At 39.9% G+C, this 20394-nt stretch overlaps 1 protein-coding gene across 2 annotated transcripts; it reads left to right on the forward strand.

Moving 5' to 3' along the window:
- GDE1 (glycerophosphodiester phosphodiesterase 1) lies at positions 1-19908 on the forward strand. Of its 2 annotated transcripts, none has more exons than XM_075179744.1 (6): positions 1-99; positions 6358-6533; positions 10022-10127; positions 14752-14844; positions 15833-16044; positions 16916-19908. In XM_075179744.1, exons 1-6 carry the CDS (start codon positions 79-81, stop codon positions 17061-17063), a joined length of 756 nt encoding a protein of 251 aa, XP_075035845.1. In that variant the 5' UTR covers positions 1-78; the 3' UTR covers positions 17064-19908. The 2 variants fall into 2 exon arrangements, with proteins under 2 accessions (XP_075035845.1, XP_075035844.1); XM_075179743.1 differs by lacking the exon at positions 1-99 and adding an exon at positions 3704-4058.
- Positions 19909-20394: the final 486 nt, after the last annotated feature.

Below are 20394 nucleotides of genomic sequence, written 5' to 3' on the forward strand. Positions count from 1 at the left end.
ATGCGCTCACAACCAGCAGTATAGGCAGATCTCCATAGAGTTTAGAGTCACGGTCTCTTCAGCCGATGGTTATGACAGATGAAGAGCACAGATCTGAGGGTAAATCTTGTAAAACGTGTATAGTGTGTACACATGAATTGGCATGCTGATCGGGACTTTAAGTCATTGGCAAAATTGATAACGATATCACATCAGGAGAAGTGCTAACCACTAAGCCACTGTGCTGCCCGATAATATAGTGATATGATATGAAAAGAGAGCTCCGACAGTGTAATGTTGGAATGGGAGCTCAGTGGCTAGATGACAATCTAATGGACAGAGCAGTATCTGACATCCACAAGGGTAACATAATATTAACAAAGGACACTTATTTTAAGTGGGGTATTCAATTGTCCGCGGGTTAGAGCGCGGAAAAACTATTACCGTTAATACGGTAATCTCTCGCTGGATTTCAGCGCTGCGAGCTGAAATCCAGCGAGTAAATTACCGTATTAACGGTTTTTCCGCGCAGGATTACCGTAATAACAGTAATCCTGCACGGACCGCTGGATTTTCGTCAATCCCGCGGACAATTGAATATGCCCCTTAGAGTTAAAACTAGCTATGACTAGAAGCATGGATGACTTGCTCCATGATTTGCAAAGTGATATTGAATGTGCATTCGAAATGTGGTGAGACATCATACCAGGTGCAGGGATTATTACTGCAGGTGAAAATCTGATTATTGTTATAGAATTCTGATTAATGATACACATAGAGTATAATTAATGAAATAAATGGGTCTCTACATCTGGTTTGCAGTTTGTGGCATAAAAAGGAGGCATTTAGTGCCTTTTATGGTTGTCATTGCTGATTTTCTGTTTAAAATATGATATATACAGTTAATAGCGTATATATACAGGTGATCCCTTTAACAATAATGACACTAATCAACACAAAGCATCTTAATATGGTGTTGGACTGTTTCAAGCTGCCAGACCTGTACTGTGCTTTCTCTTAGACAATGCAGTGTATTGCGGTACGGTGCAACACAATTTGTCTTCAATAAGTAACATCATTTCAACATCACTTTAGTCACTTTCTTTAATGAAACATTAGCAAGTTGAGCAGTTATTGTAACCCCTGCCAAAAACACTCTTCAATCACTCAACAATGTCAAAGCCACAAAGGTCTTTTATTGCCATCTTAAAAAAATATTGGGCAGGTAGGCCTGCCAGCATTCTTCTAATTTATGCAATTGTTTTTGTTACTTGTACATTAGTGCTTAGTTGCTAATTTCCAGGGACAGTCCCTGCTTTTAGAGCACTGCTACAGAACGCACCCTAACTACTGCCTCCAGCTATCCTGATAAGGAAACTTTTGTTAATCTCTTTCCCTCATGCGGGTAAGGGTCAGAAAGTGGTCACAGCGTTAATTGCTTAATTGGAGAGCTGAGCAATTACAGTTCTGCCTCTAATCTGCTCATGTCCTCCTTACTGGTGCCCTGGAGGACCCATCACAGTACAGGTGAGGTGACAATGAAAGGGGAAGGAGATCCACAAAGACATTATTGAGCGTGAATTACATAGTGCACCTGTTCAGCAGAATAGTGTCCCTGATAAGTATTTTAGAATGTTGGCAAGTATGATAGTCACTATTTAATTGTCTGCACTCCTCCACATTCCATCTCCTATACAGCCACATTTTAAAGTAAAGTTGAAATTTATTAAAAGCGTAATGCATTTGACTTTGAACTACAAAGCTATCTGTGGGGTCTGCAATTTTGCACAATTTGTGCTGAAGCTGGCGTTAGCCATTGAAGCCTATGGGGAGAGCATTGGATCGGATCCCTCACTGCATCTTACTTGTCTCCTCTCAGGTCACTATCGCAAAGGTGGCCACTTTGCGATAGTCACAATAGAAGACATAGGGGCACATTTATCAATATTCACATAAAGTGAAAAGTAGTTTTCAATCCTTATCGCAATGATAAAGATTGAACTACTTCTCACATTTATGTACAGCCGTGCACAGAAACAGCAGTTCCGAAAAACTGCTGTTTCAGTGATAAAAAAAAACATACTTACCCCCCTCTTCGGAAGCGCTGTCTTCGGGTCTTCTCCTTACTCTTCAATTGCGCATGTCCAGTTCCAAGAACTGGACATGCGCACACAGATCCCCTCTGTCTCTGCAACGATAGTTGCAGAGAGAGAGCTGTGAGTGACAGGGAGGGATCATGTGATCCCTCCACACATGCGCTGTCCAGCTCTGCTCTCCGGAGCAGAGCTGACAGCATTAGATTTCCTCAATTCGGATGATGTACGCCAGCTGCAGCTGGCGTACATTAACATGACAAGTTCCCGAAAAAAATGTTTTTTCGGGACTTGTTAGATTGCGGCCAGGAGCAGTCACCATTCTGTTGAATGGTGACTGCTCCCAAAAACGAAGAGGAATGCAAAGCAGCAGATATCCATGATATCTGCTGCGATGCCCCCTTAATAAATTTGCGGAGGGCACTGTGGGACCTTAATTACCCGTTAAAAGCACTATCGTGCTTTATTAAATATGCCCCATAGAGCACAGGTATTTGCAGGAACAGCAGTTTTTCGTGGCTACTGTTCGAAGTGAAGATTTTTATTAAATACTCACAATATTTCAATCCTTATCATTGCAATAAGGATTGAAATGGATCGTGTTCAAAATGGGTTTATTAATAAATATGCCCCATAGAGTATTAATTCACAAGGACAGTAAGCTCTATACCTCTTGTATCTTCAGTTTGTTTATTGTTTGTTTTGTAATTTTCCCATTTTTTAAAGTGCTGCATCATAATATGTTAGGAGACAACAAGCAATTTCTTTTATGAACAAGCCTAAGTTCATTCTTAGGTGGACAAGGCTGCATTTACATTAAACCTAGAATAATTAACGACGATACACACTATTGTAATTTTCTTTTGTTTTCAGGTCCCTATTTGCCCTGGTGAATTTTCAGAACCCCTTGAGCTATCATAAATCTCTGGCTCTGGCCGTAACACCAGCCCCAAACTTTCCTTTTAGGTCCCAAATAGGGTAAAACAGAAAGTATTCCCACTTTGATGCCTCAGGAGTATGAATGACAAAAAAAAATAACTTAAAAAGGCTATTTAAGGTTTTTGAAAAGCCACCCTATCATTCAACTAGTATTTTAGATCAGCGGTATATAAAGGCTGCCCATTGTGGACCAGATAGTTATGTCACTAGTTAATTGAGTGTTCAAAACATGGTTACAGCTAGAGAATTGGAGACTTTGGACCAGCTCATTCTGCCAATCGTTTAAATGAACAATGCAATAATAATGTAATGAATATGACAGTGATAGTTTGTTTTCTAGGAAGTTGTGTGGAAAGTGCTAGCTGTTTATACTTAATTGTTCTACTTAATGTGTATTTTAGGCTCTTCCAGACAGTTTGTGGATCTATCCTTTTATAGAAGAACATTATTTTGTGGTACTTTCAGAACTGTAGCACATTACATGGACATTAAATAGTAATGTAAATATTTAAATAATTTAAATTCTTGTCACAATTAAAATATTTGACACAATTAAATCCAAGCATTATGAAGATTTGTTTTGGGTCACAATCTGAAATAAATATATAGGTAGCTCATAGCAGTCCTATAGTGGAGCTTGTCCACGCTGTATGTAATGACATCAGCCATTGTTTAGTAATATAGTTGTCTGTCTCCGCCTCACTATCCGGTGCCTTGTGCAGATCGGAGCCTGCAAGGCAGGAAGGTCCGTGCTGGTCCCAGGCTTGAGGGGCCCCTTCCCTCCAGCACCCAGCAATAATGTTGGGCGGAGGTTTGCTGGTCTCCTTCTCTGCCCTCTTCGTGCTCCTGCTGCTGATCACCCGCAGTCCCAAGCTGTCATGTCTGCTGATCTGCGGGCTGTATCTCCTGCTAGTAACCTATAGGTTTCCGCCTGTCCCGGAGTCCCGGGCCTTGCATGTACTCAAGCCCCGGAGCAAGGTGTCCATTATCGCCCACAGAGGAGGGGCACACGATGCCCCCGAGAACACCTTAGCTGCTATCCGACTGGTCAGTAATTGTACTCCTCGTTTATAATATTATACTACACTGCGTGCACTTATTTCACCTAACTGCATCTAGTGCACTGCTTTCACCGATTCAGTGTCATACACAGAATACACAAATAATATATGTATGTATGTATATATATATATATATATATATATATATATATATATATATATATATATTAGTTAAATGCCATGCATAGCAGATTTAGTGCTAGTGGAATGCAGACTATGCTCTGCTTTTACTATCATTTTACATACTAGTACATTGAGGGGGGTTATTTGTAAGGATTGCTAGAAACAGTGGTCTATTGCTTTTGTTGGCCACAGTCCCTAATTTCCAGTGACATTCCTGGGTTTTGAAGATTGGTCCCAAAAATGACCACTATTTTTCAACATTGACCAACCGTACAGTACAGTTCCTTGGATGCAGTTATCCATATTCTTAAGACTAAGGGGCATATTCAATTGTTGGCGGCTTCCGCTGCGGAAAATCTATTACAGTTATTACGGTAGTTCTAACGCTGGATTTTTGGGAGCTGCGAGCAGAAAGCTGGGTTAATATTACCGTAATAACGGTAATATCTATAACGCGGCAGTACTTTGGGGGGCATTGAATTCCCCCCTATGGGGCTGATTCAGTTCTCCGCGATGTAGCGCGTAGTGCCTACGGAGCGGACGCGAGGGCACTCTGCAGCGATGCAACACCCATGGAGGTGCCTAGGAAAATCGCAATGTTGTGGGGTACTGGAAATGTGCACCGCCGAAAATCACGGTGATGTTCGGTCACGCGTTGCTTTGCATTGAATCCCCCCCTATAAGTAAGTACTAAAATAAAATGCTAAAATCACAGTTCAATGGAAGTAATTAAATATTGAGATAAAAATAATCAGAAATATAGAGTGCTGCTTGTTAATATCATTATCCACGGCAATATTGAAAGGTTACAGTAGGTAAACAAGCTATTGAGTAATATGGATTGTAAAATAACCAGATCATAGAAAAGGTTGCCGATATAAATTGAATGTGTTTTTTTAAAAAAAAAACCTAAAAACAATTGTTTACTTTCCTAGTTTCACTTTGAGAACATTTGATTATTATTTTTCATTAGTTATAGAGAATGTAGAAATTACAGACTGCAAAAATAAAATCAATTAAGGGTAGGTACATCACCCCACACTACTTTTCTGTCAGACCATAGGCTATATGACTCTTTCATCAGGGTGTGCACCCGTTGCCAGGGACACCTAGAGAGGGATACTCTGTACCACAGGTTGCTCCAAGATCATATTATGCCACACATGAATGCCCCCAGTTCATATTATGCCACCCAGTAGTGCCCCCCTTCATATTATGCCACCCAGTAGTGCCCCCCTTCATATTATGCCACCCAGTAGTGCCCCCAGTTCATATTATGCCACCCAGTAGTGCCCCCCTTCATATTATGCCACCCAGTAGTGCCCCCAGTTCATATTATGCCACCCAGTAGTGCCCCCAGTACATATTATGCCACCCAGTAGTGCCCCCCTTCATATTATGCCACCCAATAGTGCCCCCTTCATATTATGCCACCCAGTAGTGCCCCCCTTCATATTATGCCACCCAGTAGTGCCCCCAGTTCATATTATGCCACCCAGTAGTGCCCCCAGTTCATGTTATGCCACACATTATCATTAAACACATATATTAGTAAAACATATATAGGCAGTAGGCGGCTTATATTCCTATGTAATTCACCTCTGGAGTCAGGACACGGATGGTCAGACCACTTCAGTTCCGCAGAGGAACATGGGAGGAGCTGCTGGACAAGTGGCAGCAGCTATTTTGGCCGTCTTGTATGTTTAGCAGCCGCCTGAGAGAAGCGCTGTTGTAGATGGACAGCGCTTGTGACCCCACTTTAACGCTTGTATTAGGGTGTACCTAGGCAAACTCCATGCGCAGATGCCTATTATTGTTATGATTATGTAAAAGAAAGAAACACATTTCTAATTTTCTTTTAATTGACACATGCTCACAATGTACATATGCGCACTTTAATAGGGGAGAGAGTTTCATTAGTGCATAGAGTTTGTTCACCTTAGCGTGTTTAATTGCGTCCAGTTCAGAAACATATTTTTTGCAATAGATCAAAGCAAAACACTTGTTTTAAAAACCATGTACATTTCACTGGATTTACAAATTATGCTGCCTGCGGTTTTCATCAATGTACAGGAATAGACTTGTAGACTACGGTTAGGAGGAGGGGTGGCCCTACCCTAAGGGACTTGGTATAATAATATGATGACAATCTTTTCTTCCAGGCTGCACAGAATGGGGCAACTGGTGTGGAGCTGGACTTGGAGTTCACTAAAGATGGAGTCCCCATTCTCATGCATGATGATACAGTGGAAAGGACAACCGATGGCTTTGGCAGATTGACTGACTTTACCTTTGCTGAAATCAGAGAGCTCAACCCTGCCGCTAAACACCGTCTAGGGTGAGTGGGTAGATGAGCGAATCTTTGGAGCATGTGGAGCTGGGATCTGCCCTCACTGATCACACATGACATCGGACTATCTCTTTCTCACCACCTGACTGCAGTTTACCTCCAGGGGCTAGATTTACTAAGCTGCGGGTTTGAAAAAGTGGGCATGTTGCCTATAGCAACCAATCAGATTCTAGCTGTCATTTTGTAGAAGGTACTAAATAAATGAAAGCTAGAATCTAATTGGTTGCTATAGGCAACATCTCCACTTTTTCAAACCCGCAGCTTTGTAAATCTAGCCCCAAGAGTGCAGGATACTTACTTCATTTATACTAGATAAACATCACCGCATAGAAAGCAAAATTAATACTTTCCAGTGAGAGTACTTCCAGCAGTTTATAACACAATACAGATAAAACGACACAGTAGTGTAATTTTGATTAAAAAAATACTGTGTTTAAAATATGTAAGAGATTTGCGCAAAACCATCAGTTGCTTAGTGTCAGAGCTTTTAAAAACAGAAGACACTACTATAGTACTATAACTGGAATTACATCGAATCGTGCTGCTTGAACTGGATAGACGCTTTTCCATACATTGACAGCTCCAGAATCCAGAAAGGTGTCAGAGCCCTAAAGAGGCTAATTACTAAAGTCCATTAAAAACATTTATTTTTGTGCAAATTATATCCACCTAAAGCATCGATAGGTGCAATCTGACAATGAAAAATGGAGACATACTTAACAGTAAGGGAACATCTGGACTGTCTTTATTATTATTTTGTGTGCTAGATACTTTTTATTGCATTGTTCGTAGTTTGTCTAGAAATAAACTTTCCTGTAAAAGTGTAACTGGCAAGAATTTGTATCTGCGTGAACACAGCACCACTCCTCTTACAGACACACTAGTCCAACATACACTATATGGACAAAAGTATTCACTAACAGGGACTGTAATGACATTGTATTCAAATACATATACTTTAATATGAAGTTGGTCCCCCTTTTGCAGTGATAACAGCTTCCACTCTTCTTGGAAGGCTTTCTATAAGATGTTGGAGTGTTTCTGTGGGAATTTGTGCCTATTCATTCTGTAGAGCATCTATGAAGTCAGGCACAGATGTTGGACGAGAAGGCCTGGCTCACAATCTCCGTTCCAGTTCATCCCAAAGGTGTTTGAAGGGGTTGAGGTCAGGGCTCTGTGTGGACCAGTCAAGTTCTATCACACTGAACTCATAAAACCATGTCTTTGTAGTCCTTGCTTTGTGCACTGGGGCACAGTCATATTGGAATAGAGAAGGACCTTCTCCAAACTCTCGCCACAAAGTTGGAAGTATAGCATTGTCCAAAATGACTTGGTATGCTGAAGCATTAAGATTGTCCTTTACTGGAGATAAGGGGCCTAGCCCAAACCCTGAAAAACAGCCCCATACCGTTATCCCTCCTCCACCAAACTTCACAGTTGGCATAATGCAGTTAGGCATAAAACGTTCTTTCGGCAACTGCCAAAACCAGACTCGCCCATCTGACCGCCAAACAGAGAAGTACACATCCAGTTTCTGTGTGCTTTACACCACTCCATCCGACGCTTGGCATTGGTCTTGGTGATGTGAGGCTTGCATGTAGCTGCTCGGCCATGGAAAGCCATTCCATTAAGCTCCCGCCACACAGTTTTTGTGCTTACATTAATGCCAGTGGAAGTTTGTAACTCTTCAGCTATGGAATCAGAGTGTTGGTGATTTTACGCACCATGCTCCTTAGCAGTCATTGACCCCGCTCTGTGATTTTACGTGGTCTTCCGCTTCGTGGCTGAGTTGCTATTGTTCTTAAGCACTTTTTAATAATATCACTTACAGTTGACCGTGGAATATCCAGGAGGGATGAAATTTCACGAACTGTATTATTGTAAAGGTGGCATCCTATCATGGTGGAAGTCACTGAGCTCTCCAGAATGACCCATTTTGTATCACAAATGTTTGCAAATGGAGACTGCATGGTTAGGTGCTTAATTTTATACACCTCTGGCAACGGGTCTGATTGAAACACCTCAATTCAATAATTAACAGGTGTGACCAAGTACTTTTGTCCATATAGTGTATACGTTAGAGGGATTTGTAGAACTATCACCATAAATGTAGCACTCTTTGCACACAGATAATTAGGTACATGAACTGCCAGACAGAGCCGGTTTATCCAGTGTGAGAAAGACCTGTTACGGAGTTGTGGTATGTGTGATATGCAGACAAAAATGTTCTGATAATAGAGTAAAAGTATCTCTGCTTAAAGAAAGCCGTAAGTATTTATCATAAAAACATCTGAGTACAAACAAAAGTATTACCTGAATAACTAATAGATAGTTTGGGAGGCTGGATAACAAAGTGAGATTGAATGGTAGTCTTAAATGAAGGGGATGTAGTTAGATTAAATTGGCATTTTCTAGGTGAAGCAAGATGGCCTAAGTAGCCATTGGAGGAAGTAAATGGTAGCCACAGAAGTTCCTTTATGTTTTTAAAGACAACAAATGGCAAACTTTGCCTGACTGTTTAAATGGGTGTAGCTTTCATTTGTGAAGGTCCATAGGTAGAATTTGCACTTATGAATGGTCTCTAATATTTAAATTGCATTTGAAATGTGCAAAAGGTCTCCCATTAAAATAAATTGTAGAAGCACCACCGACAATTATGGGTCTGTGACCACCCAATATTGCCCCTGTAAATGTTCTGTCTTCACCACTTGAATTTCATTAAAATATCTCTTCCCACAAAATGAAACTTTGTATTTGCAATTCAATACAGTACGAGGTGTATAAGGCGCCTAGACCATATTTAGCAGTAGATGCTCTTCCTTTCAGAAGATACAAATGTTTACAACCCCATAGGTCAGCGGTTCCCAAACTGTGCGCTGCGGCTCCCGGGGTGCTGCGGCGCGGCGATCTCACAGGGATGCCGTAGCCAGGGCCCGTGGTAAGCTGGGTATGCACGGAGGGGTACTACTTGGTAATTATTTTGGCTTAGGGGTGCCTTATAATAATTATGGAGACCCCAAGGGTGGCTTGAAACTGAGAAAGTTTGGGATCCACTGCCATAGGTACTACCATATTGACCTGCACATCCCATAGTAAACCATTTGCACAAAAATAAATGCAGTAGAAAGTAGAAAGCGTTGTACTGTAGACCTGCATTTTGTAACACCATCAGTGGTGTTACTAGTTAATTGATATATTGCATTTTTGTGAATATTGAGTCTGCCCACACATTAACTGCCTTCATGTATCTTGAATGAAAATATGCCAAGAAGAATGTGATGAATTGCACCCTGTTTTTTTTTACTGAAGAAGAATTGAAACACAAAGTGAAAATAAACCTTACAAGAAGTGAAGTATATGTACATTTGTTCATATTGAGCCAAAGGTTAATACTTAAAATTGAACAATATCATAGTTTTACCCACTAAATAAGTAAGATAAACGTTAATGACAGATTGTGTTTCTCTGCCCTGCAGGCACCTGTATAATGGGGAAAAAGTTCCGACTTTGACGGAGGCCGTTAGAGAATGTATACAGCACAATCTAATTATTTACTTTGATGTTAAAGGCCATGCCACCCAGGTAATAGTGTGACCTGACAGACCTAGCAGCAGTATTCCTATGCCGAAGGCGTGCTCTCCCCCTGCACTACTGGCCACTGGTCCCTCACGTAGCGTTGTTTTAGTACAAGAGTGGCGGATGCAGCGGTGTGCATGTTGTGTTACACAGATGTTGTCAGTGTGTTTATGGAAATTTTGTGGGTGTTGCTTTTATTTTTATTATCACTAATATATGTTCAATGCATGCACTGCACAATATATTGACATCATGTATATAAATCCACCAAAAAACATCAGTTTTTACAGGTGGATGAACTGCAAATTTTACATTAACATTTGCCATAAAATGTCTTCTATAGAACAAGTCACATTGATCAGCAGTTTATACAGCCACAATGCCCATAGAGTTCTCTCTACCCTTCCATGGGGTAAATGTATCAAGCTGAGAGTTTTTTGGCGGGTTTGAAAAGTGGAGATGTTGCCTATAGCAACCAATCAGATTCTAGCTGTCATTTTGTAGAATGTACTAAATAAATGATAGCTAGAATCTGATTGGTTTTTCAAACCCGCCGGAAAACTCTCAGCTTGATACATTTACCCCCAGATCTCTCCAGGTTTCAGTATGGTCCCTTTATACTAGTACTATGGGCCCTTTCTGATAAAGGTCTTGCAGTGTTGTTTCATTTAACTCTTTAGTTTCAGTTTAAAGCAACAGTACAAAGCTTAACAAGTTATCATCACAGCGGCAAATGGGTACATGATATGAGATCCAAAACTGAATAAAACCATTTAACCCCGTAAGGCTTTTCTCACCACTGAGCTGATCACTTTTGTGCTCATCATATATTTATTAAATGCCTGCTGATTTAAAAGCGATCAACAAGCAATAAAGTAAACAGGTACCATAATTTGAAAGAAAGAAAGTCCCTCTTTCAAACAAGGGTACCCTTAGCTCTAAGTGCCAGTGTAGGGAGATAGAGGCTCTAAGAGAGCCACCCCTCGTATCTCTGTGCGCGTACACGCTGTGACGCTAGTGTGCATGCATGTTTCTAATGGAGGAAAGATTACATTCCTCTGGCAGTATCAGAAAACCACAGAGCGTGGTGGGAAGTGGTCTGTTGGTTCTCTTAACTCATTAAATGAGAGGTCCTTAGCACTGTAGGGGGCCATGTAGTGGATGCAGAGCACTCAACGGGTCAAATGTTGGATAATGAGTTATGTAGATTAACAACGTCAGATATTTTATGGTTATTGATTTAGCATAACGGTGCATTAAGTTTATAGGGTAGTCTCAATTGACAGTCTCAGTTCACCCCTGGAATTTACCTCTTTCACCAATGCATCCTCCTTCTTAAACCCTATGTGCTTAACTTAAATGCCAATAGCCTGCATCCTTACACCCACACTAAATCTTGGAAGCATAAAGAATTAATAGCATTCCTTGGTTGCATCATGCATCTTCATGATGGTATGGGTGTGCAGGGGATAGTTCTGGTAGACACATAATCCCAGCCCTTCATTATATATATATATATATATATATATATATATATATATATATATAGCCACAATGTTCTCCTGTACCTCCATGTCCTGCACAATCTCTATGTTCACACTTAAGCTGGGTACACACTACAGAAATTTAAACCAACTTTTTATGCTGAGCGATTTTACATGCGATCGATGGTCCGATCGCTCGGTCCATGGACTGCATACACACTAGCCTTGTTTAGGACGATAAAGGGAAGAGCGGACGTCCCTTTAGCGACATTTTACAGCCATGTTGTCGTGAGCAATGACTAATTTCGCACTCACTGTTGTGGATCAGTCGGAAGTTTATACACACTACGCAGCGGAAACGAGATTGGAATGAAAATATTAAACGGTACGACCAACCAAATGAGGCGACAATCGTCCATTTGGGCAGACTTTCGACCATTGTGTCACTGCACACACTGACCCGACTTTTAAACGAGCGGTCGTATGTCGGCTGATTCAGCCGATTATTGGACGAAAACAGTGTAGTGTGTACCCAGCTTTAGTAACAACATTTTCTATAAGGGAACCTAATTTTCCAGGCAGTTTACATTGACTTCCAGTTGTTACCTTTTGGTTTTCCAGTGGTTAGATGCATGTGTGATATACCCTGATTGATGCCTATTCAAACGGGGAGATACATTTTCTGAATGAAAAATCGGTGGCCCATGGAAACCTTTTAATTTTCTTTTCCATGTGTTAATAAGGCTGCCTGATTGTCAGTTTTGTTGTTATTCTTCTTTTTTTTGCACATATAACACCTGGTATCTTCACTGTCTTTGTTTTTATTTTTGTTAACAGACTTTAGACTAATTTGTATGAAAAGAAACCTGTTATTATGTTATTGTTGTTTTTCTTTACAGTTCTGTGTGTTCCTGTTTTCTTTACTTTTGCTAGCCACAAAAAAACTGAAATTGGTTGTGATGAATGATCATGAATCTCTTAAGGCAAGAATAGCTTGTTAATCTCACCTAACCAGACTATATGTGTTGTGGGGCAAAAAGACAAGTCTTGGCTGCCTCACTGACAGAGGCAATGACATCTCTAGACAATAGAATGGACATATTGAATGTATGTTTTCCATTATACTCAAGAGTTCCAACATACAGTACAAAGTGTGTGTTGAAATGGATAGGATGGGAAACATGTAAGAGTGATGTCATAGGTTATTTGGGAAGTAAAAGGCTCAGTTTGTCAGTCCAGAATGATCAGTGATTCCGTTAACATGAAATGGAGACCGATCCGCTTTTTATTGGAGTTGCTGGAATATGCAGTTGGATTTTAACATCAGCCATTATGATTGATTGAAAGGTTGAGTCCCGTGGCTTGTACTTTTTACATAATAAACTATAATTATTATTTTTGCCACAAATGTATGCACTAGACTTATGATAGTTCATAGTGGAAAAAAATGAGTCAGTTGTCAGAATCTCTTAAGATGAGAAGTAGAATGATAGAATTGTATAATAATTTACAATCTATAATACTCAGAGAATAATCAGTGGTGTGATTCTTCCTAACATTCTAACTTGTAGTTAAAAGGTACTTTCATACAAAATCAATCCATGCTCATTAATATTTACCATACCAAACTAATATTGAGCTCTTAATTAATATCAATCCAATTTAATAAGCCTGTAACTGTACTCTTGAATCCCTCAAACTTTATACCTAACACTCTAAATTCTATTTAACACCCCAGGGGGTAAATGTATCAAGCTGAGAGTTTTCCGGCGGGTTTGAGAAGTGGAGATGTTGTCTACAGCAACCAATCAGATTCTAGCTATCATTTTGTAGAATGTACTAAATAAATGATAAGCTAGAATCTGATTGGTTTTTCAAACTCGCCGGAAAACTCTCAGCTTGATACATTTACCCTCAGATCTATTCCATAAACCAGTATCTCCTGAATTGTGTTTCAACATGTGACGGAGAGCGCTAGCACAATCCCTTTGTTACACAGTGTGGGGGATACGGGGCAGACGGTGACCTACTGAAGAGAGGCCTGTTACAAGCAGTTTGGACTTAAAATGTGGACTATGCATTTTTAGTGAACAACATGAGGCCCCAAATGGTTCACACATTGACTTCCTAAAAACGTTTTTTTTTTGTTTGTTTTTTACATTTTCGCCTGTTTTCCAAGTGGGTCTATTTGGAGCATATTCAATTGTTGGCGGTTTCCGCCGCGGAAAAGGTATTACCGTTATTACGGTAATACTAAGCCGGATTTCAGCTCGCAGCTCCCTGAGCAGCGAGCTGAAATCCAGCGAGAAAAGTACCGTAATAACGGTATTTACGCGCACTATTACCGTAATGACGGTAATAGTGCGCGCGCTGCGTTACCTTAGACAGTAGCGCCAACAATTGAATATAGTAAGCAGGGTATCATTGCCACGTAATGCCGTAATTTAACAACAGCCAGTGATCAACAGGTGGCAGATTGGTGAGAGTGTGTGTGTTTGAAACATTCAGTGTTGTTTTGCCTTTTACTCAATATCATGTAGGGCAGATCCATGTTTTCTGTAGAATAATACATTCAGCTCTCTGTATAACTGCTAATGTGCAAGTACTTTAAACGTATAATACAATTTAAACTGCATTTTGGGTTGTATATTTATTTATAGATTGTGTGTCTAACTTAGAATGAAAAAAAGAGTATATTCCAATATGTATGTTCTCCCAAGAGAACTAAATTACAGTTCTGCCAGCATTCATGTGTTATGGTTTTAATGTACATGATGCAACCAACCTGGATGTATTTTTCTCTTAGTATCTTATACGCATTGAAATACAGTGTAATAGCTTTTTACAGCTTCGAAAATAAAAGCATAAGTCTGATTGGTTGCCATGGACAACTCGACGGCTTATTTAGTTACCTGTAAATTAGTTTCCATAAATGTCGGCTATTGTTTACCACCAATAGAAGAGAAGCTGAGAACAAATGTCATCTCTCATGGGTCTGCGTAGTCTGTGTCTCATTTAAATCTATATATGTTTACTGTGTCTCCCGGTAGGTTTTTACTTGCATCCAAACAAACAGCCTGTTGTGGATTATGTTTCAGTTACTTCTGCGTTATTATTACAGAAAATGTTCTATGTTTATTTCTTAGGCCGCTGAAGCCCTCAGGAATCTATATGTTGACTTTCCCCAACTGTACAACAGCAGCATTGTCTGTTCTTTTGAACCAAACGTTATTTATAAAGTAAGTGAAAGTTCAACTACCTTTACTTTGTATCAAATTATTTGCCTACTTTAAATGAAATATATTCTGCTGTCCTACTTCGTGTATTAACATCATGTGTTGTTGGCATATACTCAATCCAGGCCTTCAGAACGCATTATTGCATTGTCAGTACAATTTTGAAATCATGTTGCTGAAAACTTTTTACATCTGCATTGAAAAAAAACCATTTTAGGAAATAATGGTTATGGAGAGAAAAGAAGATGACATCTGACAAATAGTATTAGATGTAGGTCAGGTTCCAAAATTAGTATATTCCACAAGAAATTTTAAGAGAAAATACAAAGGGCTAAATTTACTAAGCTGCGGGTTTGAAAAAGTGGAGATGTTGTAGCAACCAATCAGATTCTAGTTATCATTTATTTAGTGCATTCTACAAAATGACAGCTAGAATCTGATTGGTTGCTATAGGCAACATCCCCACTTTTTCAAACCCGCACCTTAGTAAATCTAGCCCAAAGTGTCTTTTAGGGGGGTATTCAATTGTTAGCGTTAACGAAAAAAAACGAGCGCTCAAAAAATATTACCGTTTACACAGTAATATTGCGCGCGAAAAGCGTTAATACGGTAGTTTACTCGCGGAATTTCAGGGAGCGGCGAGCTGAAATTCCGCGAGTAATTACCGTATTAACGCTAAGATTTTTTGAGCGCTCGTTTTTTTTCATTAACGCTAACAATTGAATACCCCCCTTAGTGTGTCCAAAAATACACACAAACACTTAAAGGAGAACATTACTCCATAGGTGAAGGAAAGGTACTGTATCTAAGTAACTAATTGCTAAGAGTTACCAGCCATTTGTACAAAAAAGATAGCATTTAATTAGTTGTTTTGAGCCTTTATTGACAGTTACCAGTATAAATGTTTTTAGAAACGCCTCTCAGATTTGTGTTGTACAGGAGCTCCTGTCTACATCAGCCTAAACTGAAGTGAATGTGGTTTAATTTGCAGATGAGACAAGTAGACATAAATGTAGTGACGGCCCTGACACACAGACCGTGGAGTCTCAGCCACCTCGGGGATGGTAAACCTCGTTTTACCTCCAGTATGAACCATTACTTCTACGTCTCAATGGATGTCTTGCTGGACTGGGCATTACACAACATCCTGTGGAATCTATGTGGAATATCTGCCTTTTTGATGCAGAAGAATTGTATATCAAAGTAAGTTCACTTTACTGCTGCTAGGGGGCACTGTAGAGACATTCCTGGGTGCAGCAGGTCGGCAGCATCTTAAGGAACTGTCAGGACAGATGTCAAGAGAAGAGCATAGGTGGAATAATATTGCTTTATGTAGTTCGGATGGAGGATGCAGACAGATAGTAAAACATTATATTACATCTAATCCAGCATTTACACAAATATTTGCTGTAAGAAATTATTCTGTGACTATTCACTAAATATAAGAGGTGAATAGTTCTTACCTCAGTGCAAATGACTTGTTTTACTATTTTATTATATTATCTGCTGTGCTGTGTTTGAGTGCCTAGTGCCATACTCTTGACATGTCTATTACTTGACGATATAGTGCAGACAGAATTCATCATCACCTTTATTTATATAGCGCCACTAATTCCGCAGCGCTGTACAGAGAACTCGCTCACATCAGTCCCTGCCCCATTGGGGCTTACAGTCTAAATTCTCCAACACATACACTCAGACAGACACAGACTATTGTCAATTTGTTAGCAGCCAATTAACCTACCAGTATGTTGGAGTGTGTAAGGAAACCGGAGCACCCGGAGGAAACCCACGCAAACACGGGGAGAACATACAAACTCCACACAGATAAGGCCATGGTTGGGAATTGTACTCATGACCCCAGTGCTGTGAGGCAGAAGTGCTAACCACTTAGCCACAGTGCTGCCCAAGCTAAGAACAGAGCTGTAGCATTTTGTAGAAGGACATATACAAGGCAAGGGGTGGGGGGAATATGAAGACATTGCTATAATTTGGAATTGAAAATGTGCCCTCTCTAATAGCATTCAAGATCGGAATGAAGTACTAGGATGTAATATGTCTCTCTCTGTCACAGAGATTATGTGGAGAAGTGGAACGAGAGAGGCATTGAGGTTGTGGCGTGGACAGTGAATACCGCCTCCGAGAAGCTTTATACTGCACACATCCTGCACAGTAACTATATCACTGACAGCATGGTAGAAGACTGTGATCCCCATTACTGACCTGCCTATGAGGGAGATACTATCACAAAGCCAGAGATATTAAAGAGTACTAGGGAACGTCTTATACCTTATTTATTTTGTGGATGTATCCGACTTTGGTCTTCAAAGACCGTTTTGTAATGTGTTTTTAGTCTGAGCCAATTATGACTCTTCTGTCACAAAGATGGGTGTACAGCACCCAGCCAAGGTGTATCTTGTAAAGTCGTGTGTGTGTGTGTGTGTGTGTGTGTGTGTGTGTGTGTGTGTGTGTGTGTGTGTGTGTGTGTGTGTGTGTGTGTGTGTGTGGATTGTATTGTCACTAACAAATAAAGGGAATCTGGTCATTTACCAGAAATGGATTAATGAAATCCCGCAGTAGAATCCTCTCTACGAGACCGTTATGGCTCATGCTGCCAGGAATTCATAAGAATTATATGCTTTATTAGACATCAGCAGGTTCTTTTGTCAGGTTATCATTTCATTGGTTAACTTTCGAAGTCCCATTGCTGAAAGTACCTCCGATCCCTCTGTATTTAAAGTAAATTTGTCACCTACACACAGTGGAGTCAGGCATTTTGTGGGCCGGACCAATCTTCAAGAGATTGCAACCTCAGTTGGTGGAAAAACAAGTGCCTATATATAAACGTGTATACTCATTTGTATACATTTTTTTTTGCTGGATGGACCATTGCCTCTAGAATCCAGTGAGTATTCAAACTGTTTCCGATAGTAATTAATAGATCACTATTTTAAGGTCCACTTAAACAGTAGTGATCACAGTGTGAGGCAACACAGTACAGGCAGATGTATGACAGTCTATCAGTACATATCTGTAGTTGTATAGTGACTCAGTGATGCCACTGTCTCCTAACGAATCGATAGATGCCATTTTCATAATTACCGGTTTATACCATAAAATGGATATAATTGGCTGGTGAACTATGAACACTGAAGTAGGTTGGGCTATAAGAATATCACAGGTGGAGCTTGCTGACATGATAGGGACCTGCAACCTCTTGTTCTGCCACTACTGTCATGAAGTGCACAGTACTTTTAAATATATAGTTCTATGTAAGCTATATATCTCCTTCTGTGCTCTGTAAGGGTGAGCTGGTCGTCGGCTCCACCTGGTTACCGATCCCAGGATTGTGGGGCAGGACGCTGTTGCTGCTTCCCCGCCACCCGTGTGCAGTGTGATATGTAATAAGGAAGTGACCTCACTCACGCCATTCATAGGACTGGTGTGAGCGGGCTCAATAACAAATAGTATCCTTATTAGCACTGGTAGCAATATAGTACCAAGGATAAAGATGGTTCAGCAGGTCAGCTGGAGGACTATCTAGTTTCGTACCTGCAAAGACACTTCCTCAAAGGCATTTTTGCTACCAATGCTAATAAAGATACGGTTTCAACATAAAACTAACAGCATTGGATTCTGTGTAAGTTCTGTAGCTTGCTTGTTACATTTCACTATGTCCTACAGCTCCCATCATTCTTTCTGGGTGGATAATTCTGGTAGTCTAATAGCTTGTAGAGCTGACCTAACATACAGTGCTATGTATCTGTAGATAACTTTCCAAATTGTACTTGCCATAGGAGCATTTATGAAGCTGTGGACACCCATGTATAGGTTCTCAGGCTCCCTTTCTCTCTCCCTTACTTTTCTCTCAGACAGGGGCATTGTTTCTTGGCCTAGTGTAACCAGCTTTTAGACATTGCTAGTGGTGACTGAAACTCTTATGCAGGCCATTGGTTTTGGTTCCCTTTACCTGGAAGCTGATCTACGTGCCCTCCATTACCACTGTTTAATTGGAATGTATAAAGCTGGAATACATATAGCCAAGTATGCAGGATAATTATTATTAATCATATAGTCTTCCACAACAATGACAACTCAACATTGTGCACAGAAATGCTCAATACAACCTGAAGCTTGAAATTACATTTTTGGTGCTTTGGACATTGGTGGAAATATAATATCCAACTTTCCCAAGATGTGTGTTATTTTTTTTTTTGTACAGATTCATGTGTTAGAGTTTATAGTTGTTGAAACAGTTGTGAAAGATATCCACTAAAGTGGTCATTTTTGTCCATAACTCAGCCATGCCAAACTGTGACACAGAGAAAAAATTTCACAGTTTTTGATACATTCTGGTCAAACAATACTTACAGCATATGTCCTTCATTGTCGTTTACCTCCATCAAATTTGCCTCACTCAGACTCTACACTTGTCTAAAACTACGACTCCTGTATTATAAGAAATAATACCCCCAGGTGTGAGATATAAGAAGTCCCCTTAAGTACAGAGCTCCTCTGACCTCTACTATCCTGATATCTTACAGTATGGGCTGCATTACCCATATATACATTGAGGCAAAGTCACCTGATTGTATTATTAGAAAATAAACAAAGCTCTCTTATATTGTGAGTACTATCCCGGGACTTGGTTTTACTTTTACCAATAATTTGCTGCTACCTAATCATCTGCTGAAATACTCAATATGTACTGTACAAATAAAACTATTCTTTAAAGATACCTCCAAATTAACATGGTCATACCTCTAATCTGACCAGGGTAACATGTGAGCTAATAATACCAATATTCATATATGTGCATGAACCATTCAATTAATGATCTTTTATCATAACTGTCTACTAATCTATATTTGCCATTATTTTAATATTGTAAATGGGATCTGTTCTTCAGCTTCCTCAGCTGTTGTAATGAAATATAAAATGGTAAAAATGATGTGAAATACATATGTTCTCTAATCTCCCTGACACGTGTTGGAGATGTTATTCTACCAAAGGCTCTTAACTCTGTATTATTCAACAAGATTGGTAAATAAATTGTATATTCTACTATCTCATACCATCTTATTCCAGCATCCTTCCCCCTTTTCTCCATCCTCTCTTATCCACTTCCTTTCTGTTATGTTATTTAATACACAATAGGTACTGTCCTGTGGTGCTACTGAGGTTTTATAGTGGTACAGTCTGATGCAGAGATCACCCCCACCAGTCTCTCAGAAACTGCTATAGAAGAAATACAAAGGTTGCACATATAGAGTGAATGAGTTATCCCAGGCCTGCAGGACAGTACAGACTGCACTACATGTCGCTGGGTGTGGTCTCTTTGTCGGGTACCAGCTACCTCCCACCCAAACATGAGCTTTCTTCACTCTATTTATGTCTGCAACCTTTGCATTGTGAATGTATTTATTATACAATATCATTGTATTTATATAATCGTGTATTTTTTCCTCCCGAAACAAGGAATTCTAAAAATAAAAAAATTCTGTGAAATTCAATCTGTCCATAAAGTCAGATGAAACAGTGTCCCCATTGCAC

Source organism: Mixophyes fleayi, chromosome 7, assembly GCF_038048845.1.
Source record: "Mixophyes fleayi isolate aMixFle1 chromosome 7, aMixFle1.hap1, whole genome shotgun sequence".
Taxonomy (NCBI): Eukaryota; Metazoa; Chordata; class Amphibia; order Anura; family Limnodynastidae; genus Mixophyes; species Mixophyes fleayi.

Excerpts from the sequence above, each read along its gene's own strand:
- GDE1 (XM_075179743.1), top strand. The coding sequence starts at position 3,810 with ATGTTGGGCGGAGGTTTGCTGGTCTCCTTCTCTGCCCTCTTCGTGCTC. Across the intron at positions 4,059-6,357 it reads CCTTAGCTGCTATCCGACTG|GCTGCACAGAATGGGGCAAC; the intron begins GTCAGTAATTGT and ends CTTTTCTTCCAG. Across the intron at positions 10,128-14,751 it reads TTAAAGGCCATGCCACCCAG|GCCGCTGAAGCCCTCAGGAA; the intron begins GTAATAGTGTGA and ends TTTATTTCTTAG.